This window comes from Aulonocara stuartgranti (genome assembly GCF_965226115.1).
Source record: "Aulonocara stuartgranti genome assembly, chromosome: 3".
NCBI classification, from domain to species: Eukaryota; Metazoa; Chordata; class Actinopteri; order Cichliformes; family Cichlidae; genus Aulonocara; species Aulonocara stuartgranti.
The window spans coordinates 15,080,381-15,107,471 of NC_138941.1; the positions used below are offsets into that span (position 1 = coordinate 15,080,381).

The 27,091-nt window shown below is 43.0% G+C and overlaps 1 protein-coding gene and 1 long non-coding RNA gene across 2 annotated transcripts in view; one reads left to right on the plus strand and one right to left on the minus strand.

Annotated features, from left to right (window-relative positions):
* LOC309702569 (uncharacterized protein) overlaps positions 1-27,091 on the plus strand; it is a 1,256,944-nt gene that overhangs the window by 782,621 nt on the left and 447,232 nt on the right. Inside the window, 1 exon segment of the mRNA XM_082527162.1 lies at positions 16,960-17,136. Within this exon segment, the coding sequence (XP_082383288.1) occupies positions 16,960-17,136 (177 nt within the window).
* LOC309702656 lies at positions 21,264-23,115 on the minus strand. The gene is made up of 3 exons (XR_014275685.1): positions 23,048-23,115; positions 22,826-22,914; positions 21,264-22,750 (listed from the first exon to the last, which is right to left on the minus strand). It is a non-coding gene; the product is annotated as an uncharacterized lncRNA (long non-coding RNA).

Below are 27,091 nucleotides of genomic sequence, written 5' to 3' on the forward strand. Positions count from 1 at the left end.
TGCTTTGGAGACAAAGATGGATAGTCTGACACTACAGTTTGTTCAACAAGCCTTGATAAATGAGGAACAAAAGCGAGTGCTTACTGACAACACCACTGTGTCCAGTAGTGTATCAGCGATGTCATCTCAGATGCATAGAAATGAACAGATTGGATCAAAAACAGTGGGAGCAAACAGCTCCGACTCATGGAGATGTTACAAATGTGGGAAGGAAGGACATATCAAGCGTGATTGTCCAAGCATTAAAAAGAAATACAAGGCCCACAAGGCTAAAAGCGTGGTGTATAAGGACAAAGAGGACTCATATGAGGGAGCTTTTGTTGTAAATGAGTCATGTAAAAGTGATGCACAACAAGAAGAATTGATTCAGGAGTGTCAAAACACATGACATGGAATAAAGAAGCTCTACAAAAATACCAAGAGTTTTCAGAACCACAAACAGTGAAACTTGGTGATGGCAGAGTAGTTGAGGCTTTAGGTCTGGGTAACATAACAATGAAAATGTCATTCAGAGTTAGTGATGGAAAAGATGTCACAATGTATGATGTGCTGTATGTTCCCAAATTATCAATGAACCTTTTCTCAGTGGGAGCTGCTGCCAAGAAGGGAAACACAGTGAAGTTCAAAAGGACTCATTGCTACATAAGAGGAAAGAATGGAGCTCTCCATGGAATGGAAACACAAAGATCTGACGGATTGTATCAGCTGGTAATTGAGGGAAACTGCACAACCTGTCATGGAGCGTCAACTGCTTCAGTTCCAGCAAGTATGTGGCATCAGCGTCTAGGTCACACTACAGATCTGAAAAAAGTAAAAAACTTGGTGAAAGGAATTAGCCTTACAAATGAAGAGGAGGACATTTTTTGTGAAGCTTGTGTTGAAGGCAAATTATCAAGAAAACCTTGCAAATCAGTGGGAGAAATACGAACAAAACGCAAGTTGCAATTAGTGCATAGTGACGTTTGTGGTCCTTTTCAAACTGAGTCACTAGGAGGAAAAAAGTACTTTGTGACTTTCATTGATGACTACTCCAGATGTTGTAAAGTATATTTCATAAGAGAAAAAACGGAAGTCCTGAGCAAGTTCAAAGAGTTTGAAAGAATCTTCTCAAATGAATGTGGACAGGGAGTAATAAGACTCAGAACTGACAATGGTGGGGAATACACATCTAAAGAGTTTCAAGAATATTTGAAAGCTCAAGGCATCCACCATGAAATGACTGTACCACACACACCACAGCAAAATGGTGTTGCAGAGAGAAAAAACAGAACTCTAGTGGAATCAGCTAGAAGCATGCTATCACATGCAAAGTTGCCAAACACATTCTGGGCAGAAGCTGTTGCTACTGCAACTTACATACAGAATAGGCTCCCAACATCTGCTTTAAAAAACGAAACACCCTATCAGAGATGGTATGAAAAAAAACCAGACATTAGCCATATGAAAGTATTTGGTTGTGTTGCTTATGCTCATGTTCCAGACACAGAGAGAAAGAAGCTGGACAAAAAGGCAGTGAAAGTTCGTTTCCTGGGATATGCAACCAATGCAAAAGGCTACCGACTGTGGGATGAGGAAAAAGGAAAAATACTGATTCGACGAGATGTGGTCTTCAATGAAACAGAGTTTAAATGCAAACAAAGTGAAAAAGATCTCAGTGTGGGGAATGAGGTGACACTACACACGGGTGAAAGACAAACAAGTACTGAGGAGACTGTCGCCAGTGAGGCTGCAAAAGGAGATCAGCGGATCAGAAGACCTCCAAAGAGATATGGATTTGAGGAGTTTGCTGATGCAGCTACAGTTGATCATTATGTCAACATCTGTTGTGTCACAGAACCAAATACACTAGAAGAGGCTATGTCAAGTCCAAATGCAAAGGAGTGGAAAGAAGCAGCTGATTTGGAATATGAGTCACTGCTAGAAAATGGCACATGGGATTTAGTGGATCTACCAAAGGATCGCAAAGCAGTTGGATCAAAGTGGGTCTTTAAAGTTAAGCATCACAGTGACGGACAAGTGGAAAGATACAAGTGCAGACTTGTTGCCAAAGGCTATTCACAGATTTATGGTGCAGACTATGATGAAACATTCTCTCCAGTTGTACGATTTGGTTCAATTCGTACATTGTTGTCATTTGCTGTGCAAAACAATCTAAATGTGCATCAAATGGATGTTGTGACTGCATTCTTGAATGGACACCTGGAAGAGGAAATCTACATGGAGCAGCCAGAGGGTTACATCAAACCTGGGCAGGAACATCTAGTGTGCAAACTAAACAAGTCAATATATGGACTGAAGCAGTCTCCACGTTGCTGGAGCAAAGCTTTTACAGAGTTCATGAAAAGTATTGGTTTTACACAGAGTACTTCAGATCAGTGTGTATTTGTTAGAACAGGTCAGGAGTTGGAAATATTGGCTGTGTATGTTGATGATCTGATTTTGATTACAGAATCAGCAGAGAGCATGAAGACCTTAAAGGACACTCTGAAGAAACACTACAAAATGAAGGACATGGGTGAGCTATCCTACATTCTGGGCATCTCAGTGGTCCAAGACAAGGACAAAAACCATGTTATGCTTCATCAGAGGCAGTATATTGAAAACATACTACAAAAGTATGGAATGGACAGTGCCAATCCAGTAGCAACTCCAGCTGACACAAATGTCAAATTAAGAAAGAGTGATGATGTCAGTCAACCTGTAAACCCAAGCATGTATCAGTCAATGGTTGGACGTTTATTGTATGCTGCCATGGCCACACGACCAGATATTGCACAAGCAGTGAGTGTGGTGTCAAGGTTCAATGCAAACCCAAACACTACGCACCTGACAGCTGTGAAAAGAATCCTGAGATATTTGAAAGGAACTCTAAATCTGGGGCTCAAATATCAAAGAACAGAAACAGGAACCTTGGTTGGGTATTCAGATGCTGATTGGGCAGGTGATCAGGACGATCGACGTTCTACAACTGGAAACATCTTTCTACTTGCAGGAGGTGCAGTCAGTTGGCTTAGCAAGAAACAAGCAACAGTTGCACTTTCAACTGCAGAGGCTGAGTATATTGCTTTGAGCCAAGCTGCACAAGAAGGAGTTTGGTTAAGAGGACTACTAACTGAGCTTGGAATGGAAACCACAGCAACAGTGATCCTGGAGGACAATCAAGGAGCAATTGCAATCGCAAAAAATCCAGTCGATCATGCAAGAACAAAGCACATAGACATTCGTTACCACTACATTCGTGAATGTGTGCAAAATGGACAAATCCAGCTAAAGTACTGCTGTACAGAAAACATGAAAGCTGACATGTTAACCAAACCGCTGGCTAGACAAAAGTTTGAGTATCTCAGAGGGAAGATTGGACTGTGTTCAGTTTAAAAGGGTTATCATATGCTTAACATGCCTATACTATGCTTATGTTAAGATGGCGAGCATTTAACTGTAATGAAGAATAATAGTTTTGTCTAAGATGGACACAGTACATTTTTTGTGTGAGTTCAAAACAAAAGAGAAAATGTTTATTTTCTAGTAACACCGTGATATAGGTGCATAATGTTTTTTTTGAAAGAAATAAGCAATGGGTGTCAAGTAAGTGAACTCCATGGTAAAATTAAGTGGGAGTGTTGTAATAGTAATTTTACAATGTATGTTGAAGGGATATTACTGCCCTCTGTTGGTGTGTTTGTGCATTACACTAAATAAAAAGGTGTTCGTTGAAAACATCACTTCTGCACAGTGTTTCTGGAGCAGATAACATTGCAGCATTATGGAGACATTATGGAGACAAAAAGAAAAGCGTCTGGATTTATTTAAGTTAAACTTAAAGAAATCCAGACGCTTTTCTTGGACTGTTGGTTTCAGTGTTGAGTCTCATTCACACACTCCCTCAGACTCTTCACACACACTGATTTGCTGACATAAACACACTCCTGTGTGCTTTCTTGGCTTCGCACACACACTGAGGACCATCTACAGACTGTGAGCTCCGTCTTCTTCGTCTTTGGAGCCGAACTCTGACAAAGTTAGGAACAAAACTTTCTCCAGCGTGTGAACTTTCCTCCTAGACTCAGTCTGAGCAGTCAGACCACATATTTCTAAAGCAGCACATGAAGGTGTGGCTCACAGACACACACACGGGTGAAGGAAACAGCTGCAGTATTAAAAACTGCTTCACTGTCTACAAATATATGAACTGAATGTTTCTTTCAGGCTGTAAAAACCTTATTTATCCTCCATTACAGTCCTGCATTCAGAGCATTACTTCTGTTATATTAGTACATGTATTTTATTCTGATGAACACATGAAACTCCGAGCTGGATTGAATCCATTGGATCAGAGTCCAGGACTCAGACTAAACACACTGAATGTGTCCTGAGCTCGGCCGCTGTTCCACAGTAACTGCTGTCAGAGTCACTGTTACTGAGTTAGCTTAGCTAGCAGAGCAGCTAGCAGTTAGAGTATGAACTCTGTAAGCAGTCAGCTTGGTCCTGGACATGGTTACTGACATAAAGCTGCTCTCTGCAGCCATGTTTGACCTGCTGCTTTGTAGGACTACAGTAATGGAGGATTTGGAGGCTGAACTCGGCTCTGTGACACTTTTTGTAGTGAACTGATGAAAGCTGCGTCTCAGATGGATGTTAGTCCAACACATCAGACACGACCTCTGCAGCTCTCAGCTGATGTGCACATGAATGATTTGTGTTTCCTCTGCAGGTGAAGGTAGAAAGTGTGTGTGAGCTGATGTGAATTGAGCAGCATGGATCAGTGTGAGGACAGAGAGGAGGGAGTCCCTCCCTCTAAAAGCACTGTGTGTGGGGAACATGAGAGCCAGACCACAGCTCAGAGGTGAGATGACCATCTCTAACTGTCCATGACTCTTCTCCATGTCACAGCTCAGCACTCACATCACTGCTCCATCATTATTCACAGGAACCAGCCTGGACCTCCACCCAGCTCTGTGTCCTTACAGAGTGACGCGTCTAAAAATGTCATCATTAAGTTTAAAGACTCTGCTGCAGAGAGGTGAGCTGTTAGTAACATGAACTCTCTGATTTAAATGATTTTGATGTTTCCTGGTTTCTAAAATGCATCTCTGTAGCAGAGCAGTGTCTCCAAGGACACACAGGCTCAGCTGTAACTGTCAGTTTATCTGGTTTTAAGACACATTTGGACTCAATTGTGGATCCCCCGAATGAACTTCCTGTTGCTTGCAGATGACAGGAACACAAAGTGTTTGTGCCACGTGATGCTGCAGGATTTGTTAACGTGTCCATGATGGTAACATCTCCTCGTCTAACTGCAAACACATGAGCGCTCCTAACGGCAGCTATCACAGCCACACAGGCAGACTGTGTCTCACTGTTGCATTCAGGGACATTTGTTTTCCTGTAAAAAGCTGAACTCTAATCTAAGAGGACTGTTACTGACAGGAAACAGCTGCATTATCTGCAGTCTGTGTGATCACAGCTGCTTCAATCACTTTATCAGAGAATTGATCATTGAATAAAACATGTTTGTGTCTGCAGAGATCAGAGGTCACAGTCTGCAGGATCCAGCTGTCCATCTGTGAGGAGTGACTGGTCCAAAGATTACCCTCTACACTTCAGTGGTGAACCTGGACAAACGAGGTCAGAGAACTGTGATGACTCCTTTACATGTTTGTGTTTTCCTGGATAAATATGACCAAAGATTCATTAAAAAGATAAAAATCTTAGACTTTGTCCTGTAGCGCTGTGTGGCAGGCAGGATTGGACCCAAACACAACAGGATGAAGTCAAAGAGGCAGCTTTATTTCAGCTGTGAATATGCAAACAGCAGAAACAAGGAAACATAACTGTAGGTTTGCAGTGAATGAAGCCTCAGCTCGACGCTCCACTTTGTCCCTCTTTTCCTTCTCCAAACAGCCACATCAGGAGTCTTTGATGGAGTTTTAAAATATTTAATTACAAATGTCCAAAGATGGATACCTGAATCCACAATTATTAAAGCTAAAATAGTTCACAGGGTTTGGACCTTGTTAGGTGACGAGAGAACATCAAAGTGTTTTTTATCTTCAAACAGTATTTTTATCACTTCAGTTGCTCTCACAGCCCTGTTTGTTATTTTACCAGAGCTCTTATGTTTCACTCAGTGCTCCCACCAAACACCTTGGAGGAGACATTAGTGTGATTTAGATTTCATTGGTGCAAACACCAGTCACACAAGCTAACCCATGGAGGCAGCAGCAGGCTTTGTGTTTGGTAAAGTCTGCTGGCTTAAACTAAGAGAGTTTAGTTTGTTAGCACAAAGAGCTGTCAGCTAAAGCCCCGAATGCACTTTGAATACAGACGAACTGAGAAAAACACTTTAAATACAGCAAACAGTCAAACTGACAACATCTTGTTCTGCTGATCATCCACAGCAGTACATTTAGCATTCATGCTAGCAGCAGGCTATGACTGTCCACTGAGCACCAACACAGGTAGGAGTGAGCAGTGATGAAGCAGGACTGTGGGCAAGTTTGAGCTACAATCCTATTGGCTTCTCAGTTTCTCCAAAGAAAAGGGGAAAAATTCTTGGTGTTGTGAAGATGTGAGTTGGTCTTGTTGTCGTGGGGCTGGAAGGATGCTGGCAGTGAGAGGCTTTTCATACAGTGTTCAGTAACAGAATGAGAAGAAAGCCACTGCACATGAAACAAGGTGCTCGTAGTGTTTGTTTACTGTGTTTGTGCCACAATGTCAGATCAGTTGTAGATTCACATGCAGACTTGTCCAGTGAGACCAATGCAAGTACTGCAGTACAGAGCAAAGACTAAGCAAGCCAGGAGAGCTCTCCAACTTTCTGAAAGTATCAGGATATTTGAGTGATAAGAAAAAGTGGATCATGCAACAATGTCGCTCAGCACACAAAACAATCAAAGCAGAATAAATATAATGTTTTAGATCAAACACTTACAGGGACCTGAAGAGAGAGAACCAACAAAATGTCATGGCTAACAGAGGAACTCAAGCACAGACTGAGTTCTGACAAACAAAAAGGTGACAGGTTATTCACCAAAGGGGTGAACCACAGTGCTCTATATATGTACAGTGAGTTGGGGAGGGGGTCCAGGGCTCCAGGGAAAAGAGGGAAGGGAGTCCACACTCACTCCTCTTCAGTCACTCTTGTCCTGCTCTCCACTCACACAGCCACACACGGGAGTCACAGGTAAGCGTCTGTAACCAGGGCCCTATTTCAGGAAGCCGGTTTAGGGCAAACTCTGAGTAAGTATACCCTGAGTTAACGAAAACTCTGGGTTTTCGGTTTCACAAAGCGAGTTTAGATTAATCCTGAGTGAGTTACTATGACGACACACTCCGTGAAGCTAACCTGTCCCCTAGCAGGTTTACTTCAACTAACCCTGACGTTCTCTGCCTCTGTGTCGGAAACCTGACTGTAGGAAGTGTCAGACATGGCGTGCCCCTTCCTTGAAGAGCCAGTAGATGTTGAAGCCCAAATTCTCTGCAGAGCTCTCCGCCGGGAGAGAGTGATTAGAGCGCGTGTGGACATTTTATCATTTCCTGATGATTTCCTGTGTGAACGTTACCGTTTTTCAGCACAATCTATAATTCATTTGAATAACATTCTCAGGCCTAATATTGCTCATAAGACACATCGTGGATATTCTCTCAGTTCTGTACATATTATTTGTATTGCACTTCGGTTTTTTGCAAACGGGAGCTTTCTGTATAATATTGGTGACGCTGAGCACGTTTCCAAGGCTACCGTCTGTCGGGCAGTCAGGAATGTTACAGTTGCACTGAAACGTCTCCTGTACTCGTTTGTGGTGTTCCCCGGTCATAGACCCACAAGATTCATCAAAGAGGGATTCCACAAAATTGCAGGTATCAGGATGAACAAAACTTAATTCATGATGTGGTGATACTTGAACTACTACTTAAATTTTACATTTATTTTCAGGGTTCCCAGGTGTGATTGGCTGTATAGATGGCACTCACATTCCAATCATTGCTCCTTCAGTAAATGAAGGAGACTATGTGAACAGGAAGTCTTTCCACAGCATTAATGTACAGGTACATAGTTCCCTGTAGCATTTCAAACTAACAAATTATTTCATTATAGTAATGGATGCTAATTTGTGTTCTCTGCACTGTGAAGATCATATGTGATGCTGCCAACATTATCACAAATGTGGAAGCCAAAAGTGGCTAGGCTCTGTGAGTGGTGGTGGTGGAGGACCCCCACCTGTTTTTCGGGCCTCCGCTTTTTTTCTAGTGGCCATAACGGGTCACATTTGAGCATACAGAGTAAGCAAATATGTACTTGTAATGTGCTCAGATAATTTTCTTTGCTTACAGAAAGAAAAGTAATGTAGCCTCTAACCGCAATTGATTTACATGGGACAAACAGACCAAGCACTATGGCTCATAATACAATTACACCTTACCTGTTTGGACTATATTTTTATATTTCATTTTTACTTGCTGCCAGGAACGTTTGGGGCCTGTTGGGTTGCACCTGCGCTCACATCACATCACAAAATAAAATGTATAAAATAAAAAATAAAATATAATAAATAACGTGTTAAATGGGTGGAAATCCCTAGATCAATGTTTAAATTAACACTCACGTATTGACTCTGTCGGCTATGTTTTGCCATGCATGCGCCCTTTCTTTGGCAGCTGAGGCTGTGTTACTTTTTTTCTGCAAAATTTGCATGTTATGGGCATATGCTGCCATCAGAATTTCGGCCTCAAGCGCTGTAAAATACATTGGCCGCGCCTTCTTTCCCTCCGTCTCCATGGTGACTCGCTTAATCTGTGCTCCACTAATCAGGGCTTTATGTATCCTCGTGTGCGCGCTTAACTTGGGGTTAAAGCAACTCCGCGTTGATTGAACTACTTGTTATCAGCCTTTCTGAAACCGAATATTCCGAGTTGGACAGTTCGGGGTTACTCAACCCTGAGTATCGTTTTTCACTCCGAGTTTTCTAAACCAGCTTCCTGAAATAGAGCCCAGGGCCCTGAAAATAAATGTAAAATTTAAGTAGTAGTCCAAGTATCACCACATCATAAATTAAGTTTTGGTCATCCTGATACCTGCAATTTTGTGGCATCCCTCTTTGATAAATCTTGTGGGTCTGTGACCGGGGAACACCACAAACGAGTACAGGAGACGTTTCAGTGCAACTGTAACATTCCTGACTGCCCGACAGACGGTAGCCTTGGAAACGTGCTCAGCGTCACCAATATTATACAGAAAGCTCCCGTTTGCAAAAAACCGAAGTGCAATACAAATAATATGTAATGAACTGAGAGCATGTCCGCGATGTGTCACATGCGTAATATATGGCCTGAGGATGTTATTCAAATAAATTATAGATTGTGCTGAGAAACGGTAACGTTCGCACAGAAAATCATCAGGAAATGATATAATGTCCAAACGCGCTCTAATCACTCTCTCCCGGCGGAGAGCTCTGCGGAGAATTTGGGCTTCAACATCTACTGGCTCTTCAAGGAAGGGGCACGCCATGTCCGACACTTCCTACTGTCAGGTTTCCAACAAAGGGGCGGAGACAGTCAGGGTTAGTTGAAGTAAACCTGCTAGGGGGCAGGTTAGCTTCACGGAGTGTGTCGTCATAGTGACTCACTGAGGCTTCATCTGAACTCGCTTTGTGAAACCGAAAACCCAGAGTTTTCGTTAACTCAGGGTATACTTACTCAGTTTTTCCACTAAACCAGCTTCCTGAAACAGGGCCCAGGTCCGGGGAAATATTTACTCAAAATATACACAAAGTTAACCCAGCTGGTGAATTTAGAGAGAGATTTCTTAGCAAAGAACTGAGATCATGAACACAGGAGGGTCAATGTCCCAGCGACAAACTGCTCCATGCCGCAGCGTTAAATGGTTACCGGTAAGCCCAGGTGAATCAGCAACAGGTGGTGTAATCATCATAGCTGGGTGGACCAAGAGCGAGAGGCCATTACAAGCTCCACCCAGGCAGGCAAAACCATAGCAGGAGAGAGCAAAACATAAAACCTGAAAAGCCATCATGAGCCAGCCAGAGAGACACAGAGTTTATACTAGAAGAGAAACCTGCTCATCTTCATCATGTTTGTTTAAATAGAGAAAATCAGAAGTCTCTGTGTGTCAGACCACGGCTCTACACGGACACTTCTAAGCTGCTTCAGAGTGAACTGACCCAGATAATCTGCACACAGCGGCTGTAAAACAGTGAAAGTCATAACTGTCTCTCTGATGGAAAGCTTTTATTGTGAAGTCAGGAAGTCTGCAGGAAGTGTTGAGTTTGTATTCATCACTCAGTGTTTAATGAGACAGGCAGACAGGAAGAGCAGCTCATTAGTGTTGATGAAATCAAAGGAACTGTGAGGAACTGCAGTTTGGTCACATCTGGATGTTTTTCACTGACAGTAAATGTTTTAGTGATGAAGAAATGTGTTCACAGAGAGAGGAAGAGGAGTGGTGTTTGTGAGGAGGAGCAGCTGTCCTGCTGTGCTTTGTGTCAGGACGTCCTGAAGGATCCAGTCTCTACCAGCTGTGGACACTGGTTCTGCAGACAGTGCATCTCCTCATACTGGGACCAGTCTGCTTCATCAGGAGACTCCTCCTGTCCCCAGTGTGGAGAAAGATCCAGAAGCAGAGCTGGACTGCAGACAGCCAGTCAGAGCAGCTGTGTACAAAGTAAGACTGAACATCTGTCTGCTGATGGACTCATTTCTGAAAACTGGACTTCTTGTGTTGTTCAGACATTGAAGAGTTTTCTTTCTCTTTAGTCTCATTGTTTTTCTTTCTTTCAGCAGATGTTGGTCTGCAGGAGGTTTTAGATGAACATAAGATCAGTCTGAGGAGGAGATGTGAACATGTGACTGAAGGAAGTGATGAAACAGGAAGTAGAACCCTCCTCAACACCATCTACACCGAGCTCTACATCACAGAGGGACAGAGTGAAGAGGTTCATACCCAACATGAGGTGAGGCAGCTGGAGACAGCTTCCAAGATGGACGCCCTCCATGACGCTCCAATCAGGTGCCAGGACATCTTTAAAGCCTTACCTGACCAACAGAGACCCATCAGAGTGGTTCTGACCAACGGCGTGGCTGGTGTTGGAAAAACCTTCTCAGTGCAGAAGTTCACTCTGGACTGGGCAGAGGGCTTGGAGAACCAACATGTCAGTGTGGTGGTTCTGCTTTCATTCAGGGAGCTGAACCTGATCAGAGATGAGCAGTACAGTCTTCTGGAGCTGCTCCATGTTTTCCATCCAACATTACAGAAGGTCACAGCAGAGAAGCTGGCTGTCTCTCAGCTTTTGTTCATCTTTGACGGCGTGGATGAAAGCAGACTTTCATTGGATTTCACCAACAGGAAGCTGCTGTCTGATGTCACACAGAAGTCATCAGTCAGCCAGCTGCTGACAAACCTCATCCAGGGGAATCTGCTTCCCTCGGCTCTCGTCTGGATAACTTCCCGACCCGCAGCAGCCAATCAGATCCCTCCTACGTGTGTTGACAGGCTTACAGAAGTACGAGGCTTCACTGACGCCCAGAAGGAGGAGTACTTCAGGAGGAGATTCAGTGATGAAGAGCTGTCCAGCAGAATCATCTCCCACATGAAGACATCCAGGAGCCTCCACATCATGTGTAGTATCCCAGTCTTCTGCTGGATCACTGCTACAGTTCTGGAGCACATGTTGACTACAGAGCAGAGAGGAGAGCTGCCCAAGACCCTGACTGACATGTACTCACACTTCCTGCTGGTTCAGACAAAGAGGAAGAAGAACAAGTACCATGAGGGACGTGAGACGAGTCCACAGGAGCTGACGGAGGCTGACAGGGAAGTTCTTCTGAAGCTGGGGAGGCTGGCATTTGAACATCTGGAGAAAGGAAACATCATGTTCTACCAAGAAGACCTGGAGCAGTGTGGTCTGGATGTGACAGAGGCCTCGGTGTACTCAGGAGTTTGTACAGAGATCTTCAAAAGAGAGTGTGTGATCTTCCAGAAACCAGTCTACTGCTTTGTTCATCTGAGCATTCAGGAGTTTCTGGCTGCAGTCTACATGTTCCAATGTCACACCAACAGGAAGACAAAGGTGCTGAAGAACTTCTTTGGGAAAAAATATAAAGAGTCCTCTCTGGATGATTTCCTTAAACGAGTCATGGAGAAATCCCTCCAGAGTAAAAATGGCCACCTGGACCTGTTTGTTCGCTTCCTTCATGGCCTCTGTCTGGAGTCCAACCAGAGACTCTTAGTAGGTCTGCTGGGTCAGAAAGAGATCAGTCCAGGAACAATCCAGAGAGTCATCAACAACCTGAAGGAGATGAACAGTTATGGAATCTCTCCTGACAGATGCATCAACATCTTCCACTGTCTGATGGAGATGAACGACCTCTCATTATTTCAGGAGATCCAAGAGTTCCTGAAGTCAGAGAAGGAACTCTCTGAGATCCAGTGCTCAGCTCTGGCCTTCATGCTGCAGATCACAGAGGAGGTTCTGGATGAGTTGGACCTGCAGAAGTACAACACATCAGTGCTGGGACGAAAGAGACTGATTCCAGCTGTGAGGAACTGCAGAAAGGCTCGGTGAGTCCAGATGTGATCATTAACATCATTGATCAGTGTAGGTTAGTAGTTTAATGTTGAAAATAAAATCAGATTGTAAGCACAAAGTGTTTGTGTCCGTACGCTGCAACCTTCCACACCATTCCTTTATTGTACAGACTCAGCAGCAGCTCCATGGATCCCAAATCCAAGAGTGGAGAACAGATTTGAAGTGTGTCACATCCATGCAGTCACAGCTGTTTCCACCATGTTTCCACTGATATTAATCCTGTTCAATGACACGTTTCATATCAGTGAATATGTTCTTTAGGACGTCCACTGACATGTTTAAGTGTCCTGCTGGAAATCACTCAAATCATCCATGAAAAATCCTTTTAGTGTTTCTAACTTCACCCTCTGTCCTCTCTCTCTCTCCATCCTCCTCACTGCTTCTTTCACTGATAATCACACAAACATCGTATTCAGCTACAAAATAACACAATAATATCATCTGATGATCATTATTATAAGAGCAGGATCCATATTTGATATCAGAGTAACACACTGCTTGGTTATGTGCAGTCATCATCAGTGACTGTGGGTCAAACAGAAGCTCTCTGATTGGTTGCTGACCTTGGTCACCTGTCCACTCTCACCTGTTAGTGTTTGCTCTCTCTTTGCTATCTCCATCCTCTCTCTCCTTTCTCTCCCTCTCTGTCTTTGTACGTCACTCAGGTCCAATGGAAACAGTGACATTTACAAACCAATCAAAGACAAACTGATCCATGTCAGGTTATAACAATATTCAAAGTGAATACAGGCTGCTGCTGGACACAGACAGGTAACATCATTTTGACTTGCTGTCACCTGGATCTGGACTCATAAACACTGAAGCCCTGAACAGGAATACAAATCATTTTCTGCCAACTAGTGACACACCAGCAGATAATTGCTCAGAAAGCTAAAATGAGCCAATCATTTCTGTGTTTAGTTCCCCTGAAATCAGATCTGATATCAGCAGCTCTGAGTTCATTCATCATTATTGTCCAGTAATGAGATTTCTGCTCCGTTTGGTAACAGTCAGCAGGTTTTTCCTGCGTGTGGACGTGAACAGTCGTACCTGACAGCAGGTAGCAAACAGAGATCATCTTTCCAGCTGGAACTCTTCACTGAGCTGAACTCATTCAAAATGTTCTGGAGTCAAAACAGGAAACAGTCCAAATGTGTGTCTTCACTCTGACTCTGGATCAGATCTCAGTGACAGGCTGTGGACTTTATGGAAGCCTAAATGTGACACCATCTTCCTCCTTCATCTGCAGATTAAAGCCAAACAAAGATTCTCATTAAAAGTCTGCAGGTCTGAGAGAGACTCAATCGTTGTGTCATGTCAAACACAGTAAGAGGAGCTGAAGCACAGATGTGAAGAGCAGATTCATCACATTATGACCTCACTCTGTTTTGTCTTCATATACATTCAGTCTGTGTTTATAATGCAGATTTTCTGCTTTTATAATAACACATTTTATATTTTCTATCATCACAGACTGACTCACTGTCAACTGTCAGAGACTCACTGTGAAGTTGTGGCCTCAGCTCTGAAGTCCAACCCCTCCCATCTGACAGAGCTGGACATGAGTTGGAAACACCTGCAGAATTCAGGGATGAAGTTTCTGTGTGCTGGACTGGAGAGTCCAAACTGTCGACTGGAGACTCTGAGGTGAGTTCACTGACTGCAGCTGTTGTTGTTTTTCTATATTTCAGGTCTTTAATGGATGTTTGAAACTTTCTTCAGTTCCTAAATGTTCAGGATGTGTCTGAAGACAAATGTGAAGAAGTTTGAGTGCTTTCAGAAATGTTGTCTTTCCAAACGACTGAACAACAGTTTTTCCTTTTGGCTCCAAACAGAAGTGACAGACTTGAGCAGGGTTCATTTAAAGGCTGACAGAAGTGGAGTGGTGACGGGGAGATGTTTGACAGGACAGTGTTTCAGCCTCCACAGGTTCATGTTGTGCTCCATCAGTCAGTGAAGATGAAGTCAGTGCTGATGAGGCTGTAGAGTGTGTGAGGGATGTGAATGAGGATGATGAAGATCTGATGATAGCAGATAAAAACAGGCTGCAGAGACTTTGAGCCATACAGGGCACACCGTGTGTGTACAGAACAGCTGAAATCATTATGGAGGCCTCACTGGAATATGGAAGCATCACAGTACAGCTTCAGTGAAGCATTAAAGTCTCTGATATGAGATGAGAAATGAAGCAGCCAGAGCTTTTTCATGAGTGGAGATCCACTGTGACTGTGAGCTGCTGCTACAGCCTCCAGATTAGCCAGCAGCTCATCCTGCTCAACATTTTCTCACCAACTTTAATGGAAGTGTGATGTTTTCAGCTGGAGTGATGGTCAGGGTGGCCTCCCTCTGCTCTCCTTCTCCTCTTCCTCTTTCATTTGTAAAGCCACTTCTGCTGCTTTCATTCATTTGGAAGTCCTGTAGCTGAGTTTGGGAGAGACTAACAGCCTCGGCAGCAGAGGGGAGAAAGGCTGTAACACCACCACTTTACTCTGTTCTACCTGTCACATCATATTATCAGGAAACAAATATGCTCATGTTTTTACTATGTTTGTCTTGAAAATGTAAGAAGATCACATGGTGCTTTTTATTATTGTGTTGGTTTGTTTCCTGTCTCTTGGATGGAGCCAGCTGTGCGTTGCCCCTGGGACTGTGGTCAGAGTGTGTGCTGGATAATCCGGCCCAGGATGAGGCCAAACTGACATGGGATGAAATGTCTGTCACATAATTGAGCTTAGTCTAGTTTCATTTCTGCACAATTTAAAAACAACCAAAACTTTGTTCTGTCTTTTCTATGTTATACTGTAGACTTTCTTTTTTTTTTTTTTTTTTTTTAAATGACATCAGAAACAGCAGTATGCGACATTACGTGATGGCAGAGCTTCAGTTCATCCTTTGTCTTTTTTTTTTTTTTTTTTTTTTTTAATAAATAGGACAGGGGGAATGAATGAGAGAAAGAGGGGGAGAGAAAGAAAGAAAACCAAAGGGGAGAAGAGACGGTGAGAAGGGGGGGGAAGAGAGAGAAAAAAAAAAAGAACTCCTGGGTCACCTGTATGGAGAAAAAAAAACAAACAAACAAACAAAAAAAACAAACAGAGGAGACAGCAAACAACAAAGAGCAACATAATAATAGAGAAAACAAAGCACCATCACAATAAACTAGCTAGTCATAGATATCAATATTTACTAAATAATAAACGATATTGTGCAGCACGCAAGATAGACAGCGCACAGTGTGCTTTGAGGCAGCAGCCAAGAAAGCTTTAGTCCGCGTCTGTGAATACCCATGTGTGCATACCTGTGTGGATCAGCATGCTTGCATCCCAAAGGCTTCTCCATGTAATGATCTGCTAGGGAGTGTGGGGGGGCCACAGCCCCGTCCTCCAGGGTGTGAAGCGGGTATGGAGGAGATCAAAACTCCAGACATCCAGAGGCCCCCAGAACACAAGAGACCATGGAAGACCAACAGAGGGGCAGCCGCGCCACTGTTCCAGTAAGAGCTGAGGAGAGTCCCAGATGAGGGCTCGCCCAGCAGCCGCGGAGCAGAAGTCAGGGGGAGTTGCAGTGACGCGCCCGTGAGCTCCGCCGGCCCCCAGCTGCGCCTGAGTGACCGAGCCCCAGGCCGAGAGGCCGGGGGCACCCCACCTCCAAAGGGGCCCGAGCGAGCCCCAGGCCCCAGGCCCCGACAAGCGGCCGCCAAGGAGTGAGCCGGTGTGTACCCGGACGCCCACCCCCAGACACAAAGAACCACCAACACACCGACACCTGTTATACTGTAGACTTTCTTTGATACTGTGTCCAAAAGGAGCAGCTTTTACTTTGAAGGGGAGGCGTCTCTGTTTCCTCTTCAGGTTGGATGATGGAAGCAAATGAGTGTGTGATGTTCTTTCAGTGTTGCACTTTGTAGACGCTCCCTGAGCACTGGTCTCACAGCCAGCTGCACGTAGAGACCAGTGTTGTTAGTCCAGGTCAGAAGATGACTTGTTGGAATGAAAATGAGCTTGTAGTTTGTCTGCTTTAATAATGTGACTGGAAAAAGGTGTTGGACTTCAAATATGTCCATTTCTTTCACACTTCACCTTTAAAAGTGAAGCCTTGTGGTTCCTGGAAGGAAAAACACGACTTTTTCAAGTCTTTGTCCTGTTTTTATGATAAATGTACGACTTTAATGTGAAACATTCAGAGTTTTTTCTCTTGTTGTGTTTGTTTGAAGCTGCTTCCTGTTGGCTTCAGCTGTTTGGAGTTTCCATTTTCTAAACTTCTACATTCTGAACCTTCTTCAGCTCTGAACAGATGATGAAACACTGAATGATTTCAAGCTCACACTTTGTCTAATAAACTTACATCATTCTTTATACAGATTGATGGACTGTGGTTTGTCAGAGATCAGCTGTGATTATCTGGCAGCAGCACTGAAGTCCAACCCCTCCCATCTGAGACAGCTGAACCTGAGCTGCAACAACAAGCTGCAGGATTCAGGAGTGAAGCATCTGTGTGGTTTTCTGGAGAGTCCAGGGTGTGGACTTGAAACTCTGAGGTCAGTCAGCATGTTTTAGTTGTGCTGAGATGAATATGATGTGAAAGTTGTGCTGACACTAAACTGCAGACATCAGGCTGATATTATACTGATCCACACTGAGGATCTTCATGGTAAAGTCTGTTTTCTTCTTCTCTGGTTTAGTCCATTGACTGCAGCAGAACAATGTTCACATTTCAAACCTTCAAAGAAGAAGAAAAATCCTCCACTGGATAATTCACTGTGAAACTCTCAAACTCTTCATTCCACCTTAAAGTCTGTCTGACACTGAAATCCAAAGCAAAATTTGCGTTTGCTTTACAGACAGCAGTCCAACACAAACATACACACATCATCCAAAACACAGTCCAACATCCAAATCTCCTCCACTGCCAGCATGAATGATGGGAAAGAGAAGGAGGAACACTCTGACCTTCATCTATGAATCATTTTTGCTAACTGTTTATTCAGCTTAGGCTCACAGGGCTGCAGCCTGTGCCCTAGCTGTCATAGGGCAAGAGGCGTGGTCCACCTGCACAGGTGAGCAGTCCATCACAGGGCCAGCAGAGAGAGACAGAGAAGCACTCTCTCACATCCACACCTACAGCCAATTTAGAAGCACCAATGAACCTAAGCAGCATTTCATTGGACTGTGGGAGAACATCCAACCTCCACAGAAAGGCCAACAAGCTTCAACCTACAACCTTCTTGCTTTAAGGCACTAGTGCGAACCACTTTTCCCCATTTCAGCCCAAATCCTGCATCTTCCTGTTTCTGACTCCAGGCCAGCTCCACTAACACTTTCTCATCAGACACTGCCACCTAGTGGAGGAAGTCTTAGTTTCATTTGAAGCTTCAGATGACAGTTAGTTCCTTTACAAAGAGGTGGAGGTGGTGGGGCCACAGCAACATCATCACTGAGTGCCATAGGACACTTAACCTTTGTTTCCATATGCTGGGAACTTCCTGTTGTTCCAAGGAGGACTGGAAAATGTGTGAAAATCTCCCAGTCAGTTCCTCACAGCACACTTCAATCATTTCCCTCCCACAGCATCAGGACCAGGGCTTTTTCTCTCTTTGCTCCCACTAAGAGATTTCCACACAAACACCTCATCAGTGGGACTCTCAGAGCTACCAGCCCTTTGCTACAATCACAAAGCTCTTCATTGAAATCAATGATATCAAAGCTGGAATCAAATGAGTCCAAGTCTTCTGCTGATTCAGCATCACATTCATCTTTGCTCCTTGTCCTGCATCCCCACCATGGACTTCATTCCTTTCCAAGCCAGCCTTGAGTGTCCTTTATTCAGCTCATCCTCTGCTTTACTTTTACACCTGATTTTAGCTGCTTTATTTCTCTTTCAACAAGTTTCTGTGCCTCAATCTTTTTCTTCTCTCCCTCATAACAAGACAGCTTCTTCTGCCTGAGAACATGTTGGAGTGATTTACTAATCCAGGGCTGCTTATTGGGGAAAATACTTCCTGTTTTCAAAGTAATCCCCATTTTTCCCAGAAAGAAATGTAAGTAGAAATCGATGATCTATGTGAGAGCATGAGCCTTTAAAAAGTCCCAGTGGGTGCAGTCAATGCAGTCCCTCAGTCCCAGTATAGAGTCTTTGGTCCAGACTGGAACAACTGTGTGCCCAGTTTGAGCTCTCTTCAGTGCTGTGACCTGACAGACCCAGAGGGGCCATCACATCACATTTAGAAGCTCCCCTAATGGAGCCACAACACATGTCCAATACTTAGTCTGTCTTGTTGGACCAACTGGAAGAAATGATTCAAGGACTTAGTCACAGAACAGAGATTCAAATCTCCAAAATCCAACTGGCTGCATCAGGACATATAGTCTGAAACTCTGCACAGTTTCCTGTTTGAAGCTGCTTCCTGTTGGCTTCAGCTGTTTGGAGTTTCCATTTTCTAAACTTCTACATTCTGAACCTTCTTCAGCTCTGAACAGATGATGAAACACTGAATGATTTCAAGCTCACACTTTGTCTAATAAACTTACATCCTTCATTCTTTATACAGATTGAGGCTCTGTGGTTTGTCAAAGATCAGCTGTGATTATCTGGCAGCAGCACTGAAGTCCAACCCCTCCCATCTGAGAGAGCTGGACCTGTACGGAAACAACCTGAAGGATTCAGATGTGAAGCAGCTGTCTGATCTTCAGCAGAGTCCAGACTACAGACTGGAGACTCTGAGGTCAGTAGAGTGATGGAGTGAGTGGGTGGTGCTGTCAGCAGTATTGTACTAAACACAGTCAGTATGAAACAAAGATCCAGTGTTTCCTGTAAAGCTGCAGCTTCTCAGTGAAGCTGTGAGAGGAGAATGGTGACAGGCTTCAGGATTGGACACAAACACTTCCTGTTTCTGACCTTTATGGTCACCATAGTAACAGCTGACATGCTCTGATCAAACACTGTCAACAGCCAATCAGCTCTCTGAACAAAGCAGCACGCAGACCAATGACTGCATTCATTTCCAAGTTTAAAGCAGTGAAGAACACAGTCTGTAGGTGAGGAAGAATTTAGTGAGAGCAGATGTTTGGATGGAATTCCTCCAGTTAACAGCTGGAACCGTCCATCTGGATTGTTGGGCTTGTTGTTGGGGTTCCTACAGAGCTCAGAGTGGACACACCAAGGTTCTTCTAATGAATGAAAGTCCAAACTCAAACTAGGAGGGAAAAACATTTTCATCAACTTCAATAAAAATCCAAAGATTGAAGCAACAATGAGTCCTAGTACAGTCCCAGCACTGAAGTCCCTGCAGCTCTTTATACTGGACCAAAAAAGTGGACCACATCAGTCCAGCTCTGAGGTCTTTACACTGGCTGCCTGTCCATCAGAGGATAGACTTTAAAGTTCTAATGCTGGTCTATAAAGCTCTGAATGGTTTAGGACCAAAATACATCAGTGACCTCCTGACCCAGTATGAACCTTCCAGATCCCTCAGGTCATCTGGATCCGGTCTTTTATCAGTTCCCAGAGTCAGAACCAGACACGGAGAAGCTGCATTCAGCTTTAATGCTCCTTATATCTGGAACAAACTCCCAGAAAGCCTCAGATCAGCTGAAACACTCAGTTTATTTAAATCCAGGTTGAAGACTCACCTATTCTCAGCTGCATTTGAATAAAGCACCAAATCCACACTTTTAAGCTTAAATTTCAAAACTTACATTAACTGATTTTATCTGTTTTGATTTTATATACTGTTTTGTTTGTTTGTTTGTTTGTTTGTTAAGTGGGTTTAGAGCTCTGGGTAGCTCCCCAGCTGGGTCTAGAGAGTATTTTAAATTCAGGCAATTTAAAATAGAAAGTAACTCGTCCACAGAAGGACTGGTAGCTCCCCTTACGATAAGGGTTCAGATCGCGCGAACAGGTGTGAATGTGAATGTGTGTGTTTAGTTAGTTTGTTTGTTTGCTTGTTTTAATCAATTTTAAATCATGCTTTTTATTTGTTTTTGTTTCTAATGTCTCTGTAAAGCACTTTGAATCACCTTGTTGTTGAATTCTGCTATACAAAAAAATTTGCCTTGCCTTGCCTTGCCTTGGATGTGCTGCATCACTAACTGACAGCTGATGAAGACTCTCTGGAAACACTCGTTTATCTCCTCTGCTCTTCCTTCTTCTCTCTGCAGGTGTTGGCGATGATGGTAAACAGGACAGTGTGTGTGCTGAGAGAGGAGGAGCTGTGTCCTGATGATCCAGAGAGGTTGAAGCAGCAGCAGCTTGTGTGTAGAGACGCTCTGACTGGGCCATGTTACTGGGAGGTGGAGAGGAGAGCTTCATCCAGCAGTGACTGACAGAGGAATGAGAAGAAGTGCAGATGACTGTCAGTGCTGCAGAGTGAACTGCTCTGAGAACAGCTCCACTGTCAGACACAATGTAGAGTCCAGCATCATCCCTGTGTGTCCCTCTGGATCTGACAGAGGATCATCAGTGTATCTGGACTGCTCTGCTGCTGCTCTGTCCTTCTACAGTCTCTGCACAGTCTCTGTCTGACTCTGGCTTCAGACCCTCCTGGATCAAACTCACCTGGAAAGACTTTCAAACATCACTCAATAGATTTGAATACAGAATATATTTGATATATACTGTAGATGTACTGTAGAGTTGCAGTTTGTCACTTGTGACAAACTGCTGTGAGCAGCTGTGAGCTGAAAGATCTTTCTAGAAACACGAAATGTTTTCACTCTTCTGTTGCTTTTTCATATATTTCCACAACATTAATATTGATCCCACCTGTCTCACCTGTTTCATGCTTTTATACATAATAACAGGACACGTGTGATCTGAGCGCTGCTGTGGTTGCTGTGCTGCACGTCTTCATTTAGATAACAGAGACATCTAGTGGTTCAGAGGGAGAACTGCAGGAGGTGGAGCTGTGTTTTAGCATGGAAAACTTTTTATCATTTAGGTGCAGATACAAATATGACAAGTATCAGTGTAAGATACAAAAGGTCACATCAGTCAGCAGAGGGAACAGTGATCACACAGCAATGTAAGAATAGAAACATAACAGTGAATCTGGACATGTATACAGATGGAAGCAAACAAACAGGATGTAACACTACATTAAAGCCACAAATGGGAAGAAAACAAAGCCAAAGGAAAATATATTTGATCTCAGGAATCCAAATCAGATGCTTTAGAGCAGGGGTCGGCAACCCTGGGCACGCGTGTCACAGTTGCCACGTGAGGGGTTAACTGATGGCACGACCATAGCTGGACTGGCCATCGGGCATACCGATGGTGATTTTTCATTTTTATGAGCCGATGAGGTTTTTTTACTTTTGTTTTGGTATAAACAATGAAAGGTGGTGGATTGGCCGGATGCTGGTCGATGTGTAAAAATAAGTCAGTTGTTTGGTGGTGGCTATGGCGGAGCTTCCACAGAGGCAACAGGTGAAGCAGGAGGAGCAGAGACCTGAGGTGAACTTAACTTCAGGTAAGTTATGACCTGCAGTCTATCTGGGTCAGATAAACCAAGTTTAGGTGGAGTAATAGTACATTTTTTCCAAATATACTTCAAGGAAAATTTGTCTCCTGATTTTTTTAAATTAGACTTTGAGAAGGGTCTTATCTGAAAGTGTTTGAAGAGCACTATTTGCACTGTGCTGTTTGAAAAGCACTATTTAAAATGGAAGTACACACTCTAACGTGATAAGGACTTTACTGGACTTACCTCGATTTTCAAGTAGTGTGCAAGCTATCTGCATTCGCTCCAGCACAACTGCCTCTGTAGTGGTTGACACCTCACCGACCTCTCCAAAATCAAGGTAGTGTTCTGCAAACTGTGAGATTGATCATAATTAGAATGTAAAGTCTTAATTAGGTAAAGGATAGGATAATTATAATCCACAAAGCTTCAGCCTATTCCGTTTTCAGTTACTGTTACTGTACTTCTATGTAAAATGATAACTTGTGTTGTTGTTGTTGACCGAAATAAATTTCACTTCACTTAAATTCACTTAAAGTCTTAATTATAGCTAACAAGAAATGGAATCATTTGAATAAGGGTTACCTTTAACATTAAAACTCCACAACTGCTGGAATCCTGTTGCTTGTTGTGTTGCATAGTCTGTAACTGCCACTCCATGGTGTCTTCATGCCCTCTCATCCTCAGAAAATTCCTAGTTGAACAAAAATGTTTGTAATGAAACAAGAAATGTTTTATCTAAGAATAATACCTCAGTAATAATGCATACCTCCAGTTGCGCAGAATTTTCCTGTCATAAACACCTTCATTCCCCATGGGGTCTATGAGCAGTATTTTCTGTGCAGAAATGTTGACAATCTGAAGAAAAAGTTAATAAATTAAAAAATTACAATAGTTTGTGCCACTGAAAACGTATTTTAAAAAAAACCACTTTGTGCAAGAAACTGCTTCACAACAAATTACGCAAATTAATAACTATATGAACACATACCACAAGAATCCAGTGCGTACCAAAGTTCACAGGGCACAGCCACATGTCTTCAACTGGGAACTTCATCTGTGGGATTGGAAGTGCAGAGTAATTTGGATTTACTTAGGTACCATGCGTCTTAGGGTGTTTTCAAATATAGTCTTCTTTAAAGGAACCGAACTCTTTCCTCAGCAACAGAAAGGAGTCAACTGTTTGGACCACTTTTGAACTTTCAACATACCTTGTTGAGGCATCTGAACTGCCCAGAAAACAACGAGCTTGCAACTACTGAACAGAGCAGGTGTGCAGCATTCTGCACAAGTATACAAAAATGTTAGAGAACAGTAAATAAGTTTTTTTATATATCAAAATTAGTAGGCAAAGGACATTTCTTACTTTCCTTTCGTCTCTCAATGACAAGGTGCAGGTATGCATCAATGACCTGTTTTGAATAATCAGAGTTTATACAACAACAGCAACAATCTTTGAAGTAACTGCTTGAGTGCTGTACACAAAAACATCTAAAGGAATAGAATTGCTGATAAAGGTTCTTTCTGCATATACTGAAACTGGATATTATGATGTCACAGATGTCACAACATCTGTGTTGTGGTTGATAACATTTTTTCCTGTTGAAGTGAATGGGTGAAACCTTAGAGTTTTGCAATATAAACCCCCCGACCTACCCGCACATTTTAAACTATTAATGGTCTCTGCACTGCAAATGCTTCAGAAGGAGCAGAACCTCGAAATCAGAATCAATAATGATAAGTTCTCTTACCTCATCAGAAACCACCGTGACCCCTGCAGTGTTCGAAAAGAGGAATCAAATAACTTTTATCTTCCAACAACTGACTCCAGGCGCCCAGTATCCTTTGCACGCCATAGCCTCTTTACTAAAAGAAAAATATGATAAGTTAGCTCAGGCATGCATGAGATTTTTAGTGGATAAGCTGGGTAAAGGCCGACGGGCCACAACAGGAAAAAAGTCAATACAATAGGCATGCATTTACACGCAGAGAAATAGGAAAGGTACAGCGGTCAGTAATAGAAAATTACTGACAGGCAGATCCATTTCTAGACTTCTACAAGCTCAGTGCACTTTGCATGTTTCTTTATATCCAATATGAGTTGAAGACTGCAAAATGCAAACAAAGTCATGCAACAGTCAATCAAGTTGCAACGTCAAACTGGCAGCAAATGACCAATGGGTCAAAAAGAGTTGTTCACTATGCCACCTTCATTTTCTAAGCTTTATTTCCGGGAGGGAAGTTCTTGTTCATGTGTTTCTGGTCCTGGAACACAATTAAACTCCTTGTGGGAGCAACAACTGTTGTCAGCCGTTTTGGGTGCATAATGAATAACAGAGGGTCTGGTATCCTCTGGACTTTGCTGGCACTGAGGGTTAGCAGTAGGATGGCAGGGGGGCATCTTCAGGTCTGTGCTGCTGTTCACTGTCTGACTGTGAGTTGGGTATTTTTCATTGTCACTGATATTTACATGGTGGCTTCTTCTGTACGGCTTGATATGGTCAATGCTTTAGTGATTTCTTAAAGTTGCTCCTTCCGTGTTTTTTTTTTTAATCTCACACATTTGCCAGCGATGTCTTGAATGGTGTAGGGTCCTGTAAAAATCTGGATCAAGTCTTCCTCCCTTCCTTCCACGTTTCCTCATGTTCAAAAGAAGAACTTCATCTCCAACGCTGTACACAAAGTTTCTGTACTTCTGGACTTGTCTAGCATAGGCTTCCTTTTGTAAGTCTTGGGACTTTGCCATCTTTTCCTCTACAGTTTTTTTTTTAACTTCTTGTAGAAGATACAAAGTCACCGTAACTCGACTCCTCAGGGAGAATGATGGAGGACAGCTAAAATTTTCACATTTTAAATCACAATTAAAATCATAATGGCAAATAATGCATTTGAAACATGAACTGAAAATCCGAACTATAATAACTCATGTTTAAAAGTAAATATACTATTATAAAGCTTTGATCACAGAAAGCCACAAAGATAGACTCCTATCATTTTGTGTATAGTCACTTTTTACTCTTGATACACTTCCATAGGTGAACACATACTGAAAGGTCTCCTCAACATTTATTACTTTACATAAAGATACAAACATAAAGTAGTAACTAGTCACTTACTTTATCTTTAAAATGTGTCTTGCATATAGAAGTTAAGCAGAGAAGATTAAAGCTGCAGCTAATATCAGTATGCACACTTTCCAATTAAGATTACATTTAATTCATGCATTATCACATGCATGGTGGTGGTCAGAGGGCCCGGTGGCGCCAGTGTCCGGCAGCCTCGCCTCTGTCAGTGTGCCCCAGGGTGGCTGTGGCTACAATGTAGCTGCCATCACCAGTGTGTGAATGGATGGATGACTGGATATGTAAAGCTCTTTGGGGTCCTTGGGGACTGAGTATACATTAAACGCTGGAGAGATTATATCTCTCGGCTGGCCTGGGAACGCCTTGGTGTTCCCCCGGATAAGCTGGAGGAGGTGGCTGGGGAGAGGGAGGTCTGGGCCTCTTTGCTTAGGCTGCTGCCCCCGCGACCCGGCCTCGGATAAAGCGGATGAAGATGGATGGATGGACTTTAATTATTAAACATTCGCACATAAATAAGTGACGTCATATTCAGTACTTTTGACAGTTCACTCTTCAGCTGCTCCATCTTACTAGGGAAATTCCATATACATAATTGTAATTTCAAAACTCAACCCCATCATTTAATTTGTTTTTGATTGAAATTGAATATTACTTAAACTCTCTTAAATTAACTTCCAATAAAAAAAGGTTTATCATTGATTGAAATTCATTCAGAAATGTTTAACGAATGAGCTGTCACAACTTTCAAGTACAAAGTTGTTATGAAGTCTGTCACATTCCCCCCCTTTTTCTTTCTTTTTTCTTTTTTATCCTTTATTTATTTATCCTTCTTATTTCACTGCACTGTATATTGTTACTCTTATTTACCTTGTACAAACTGAACTGGAATGACTGACTGTTCGCTTTATAATTTCAATAAAGTTTGGAAGAAAAAACAAACCTCTTCAGCCGCTCCCTTCTCATCATGTTTCTAGGATGGAGCCGTTTGGAATAATGCTGCCCTCTGCTGGACAGATATCGTGTTGTCCCTGAGTCCTTCTGATCCTCAGCACTTTCTATCAGGAGACAACGCACTCAGGTCCCATTTGATGTTGTTCACTTGATGTTCTGAAGCCCAGTACGGACCTTAACACGGGCTCCATGTGGACATATTAGATTAACTGTTTTTAAGACCAGTTTCTTGAATTACATGACGGTGTGATTTTTATTTTGTGCTTTTAGTGCAGAGAGAGTCTCTGTGGAGGTTGGATGTTCTCCCCGTGTTTGTGTGGGTCCTCTCAGGGGACTCTGGCTTCCTCCCACAGTTCACAGACATTCAGGTAGTGGGGTTAGGTTAACTGGTCAATGAGTGTGAGCGTGAACGGTCGTCTGTCTCCTCACCCTGTGTTAGCTGAGATCCACTCCAGCTCGTACATGCCCGTCAGGCACCATCCTCATACCTGTTCTGGTAAATCCATTCCTGGAGGACACAGCTCACCTGGAATCTGTGTTCATGTTATAAAATGTTACATTTCATTAGAAGTTGGTTGTATTCCAGTTTTATGTTGCAGTTTTCACTTTTGAAAGGGAAGGTTAGTCCAGCTCAGTCAGATGCTGAATGCTCTCTTTCAGTACGTTGTTGTATTAAACGATGACTCAGCAGACGACACATTGTAGCCATGTTAAAAATCATGCAACAGACCCTTGGTCACGATGTCATTGTGGGGATGTCTAAAGGCTGGGTTCCTTCTAATAACCGTAACAAGTGTTTATGGCGCTCCTTGTGATGCTGGGTAAAAGTTCAGCCTCTGCGACCTCGACGTGTTTGAAGTTATCGACAGGGTGCGAGGTCCACTTCAAAGGTGTTCTATGTTAGATGTTGGTCAGGTTAATCAAAATGGAAACTGTTGAGTTTACACATTAACCAACATGGTCCAGCACTAAACATCGTAAAGCCTTTAGTTTATGGAGAG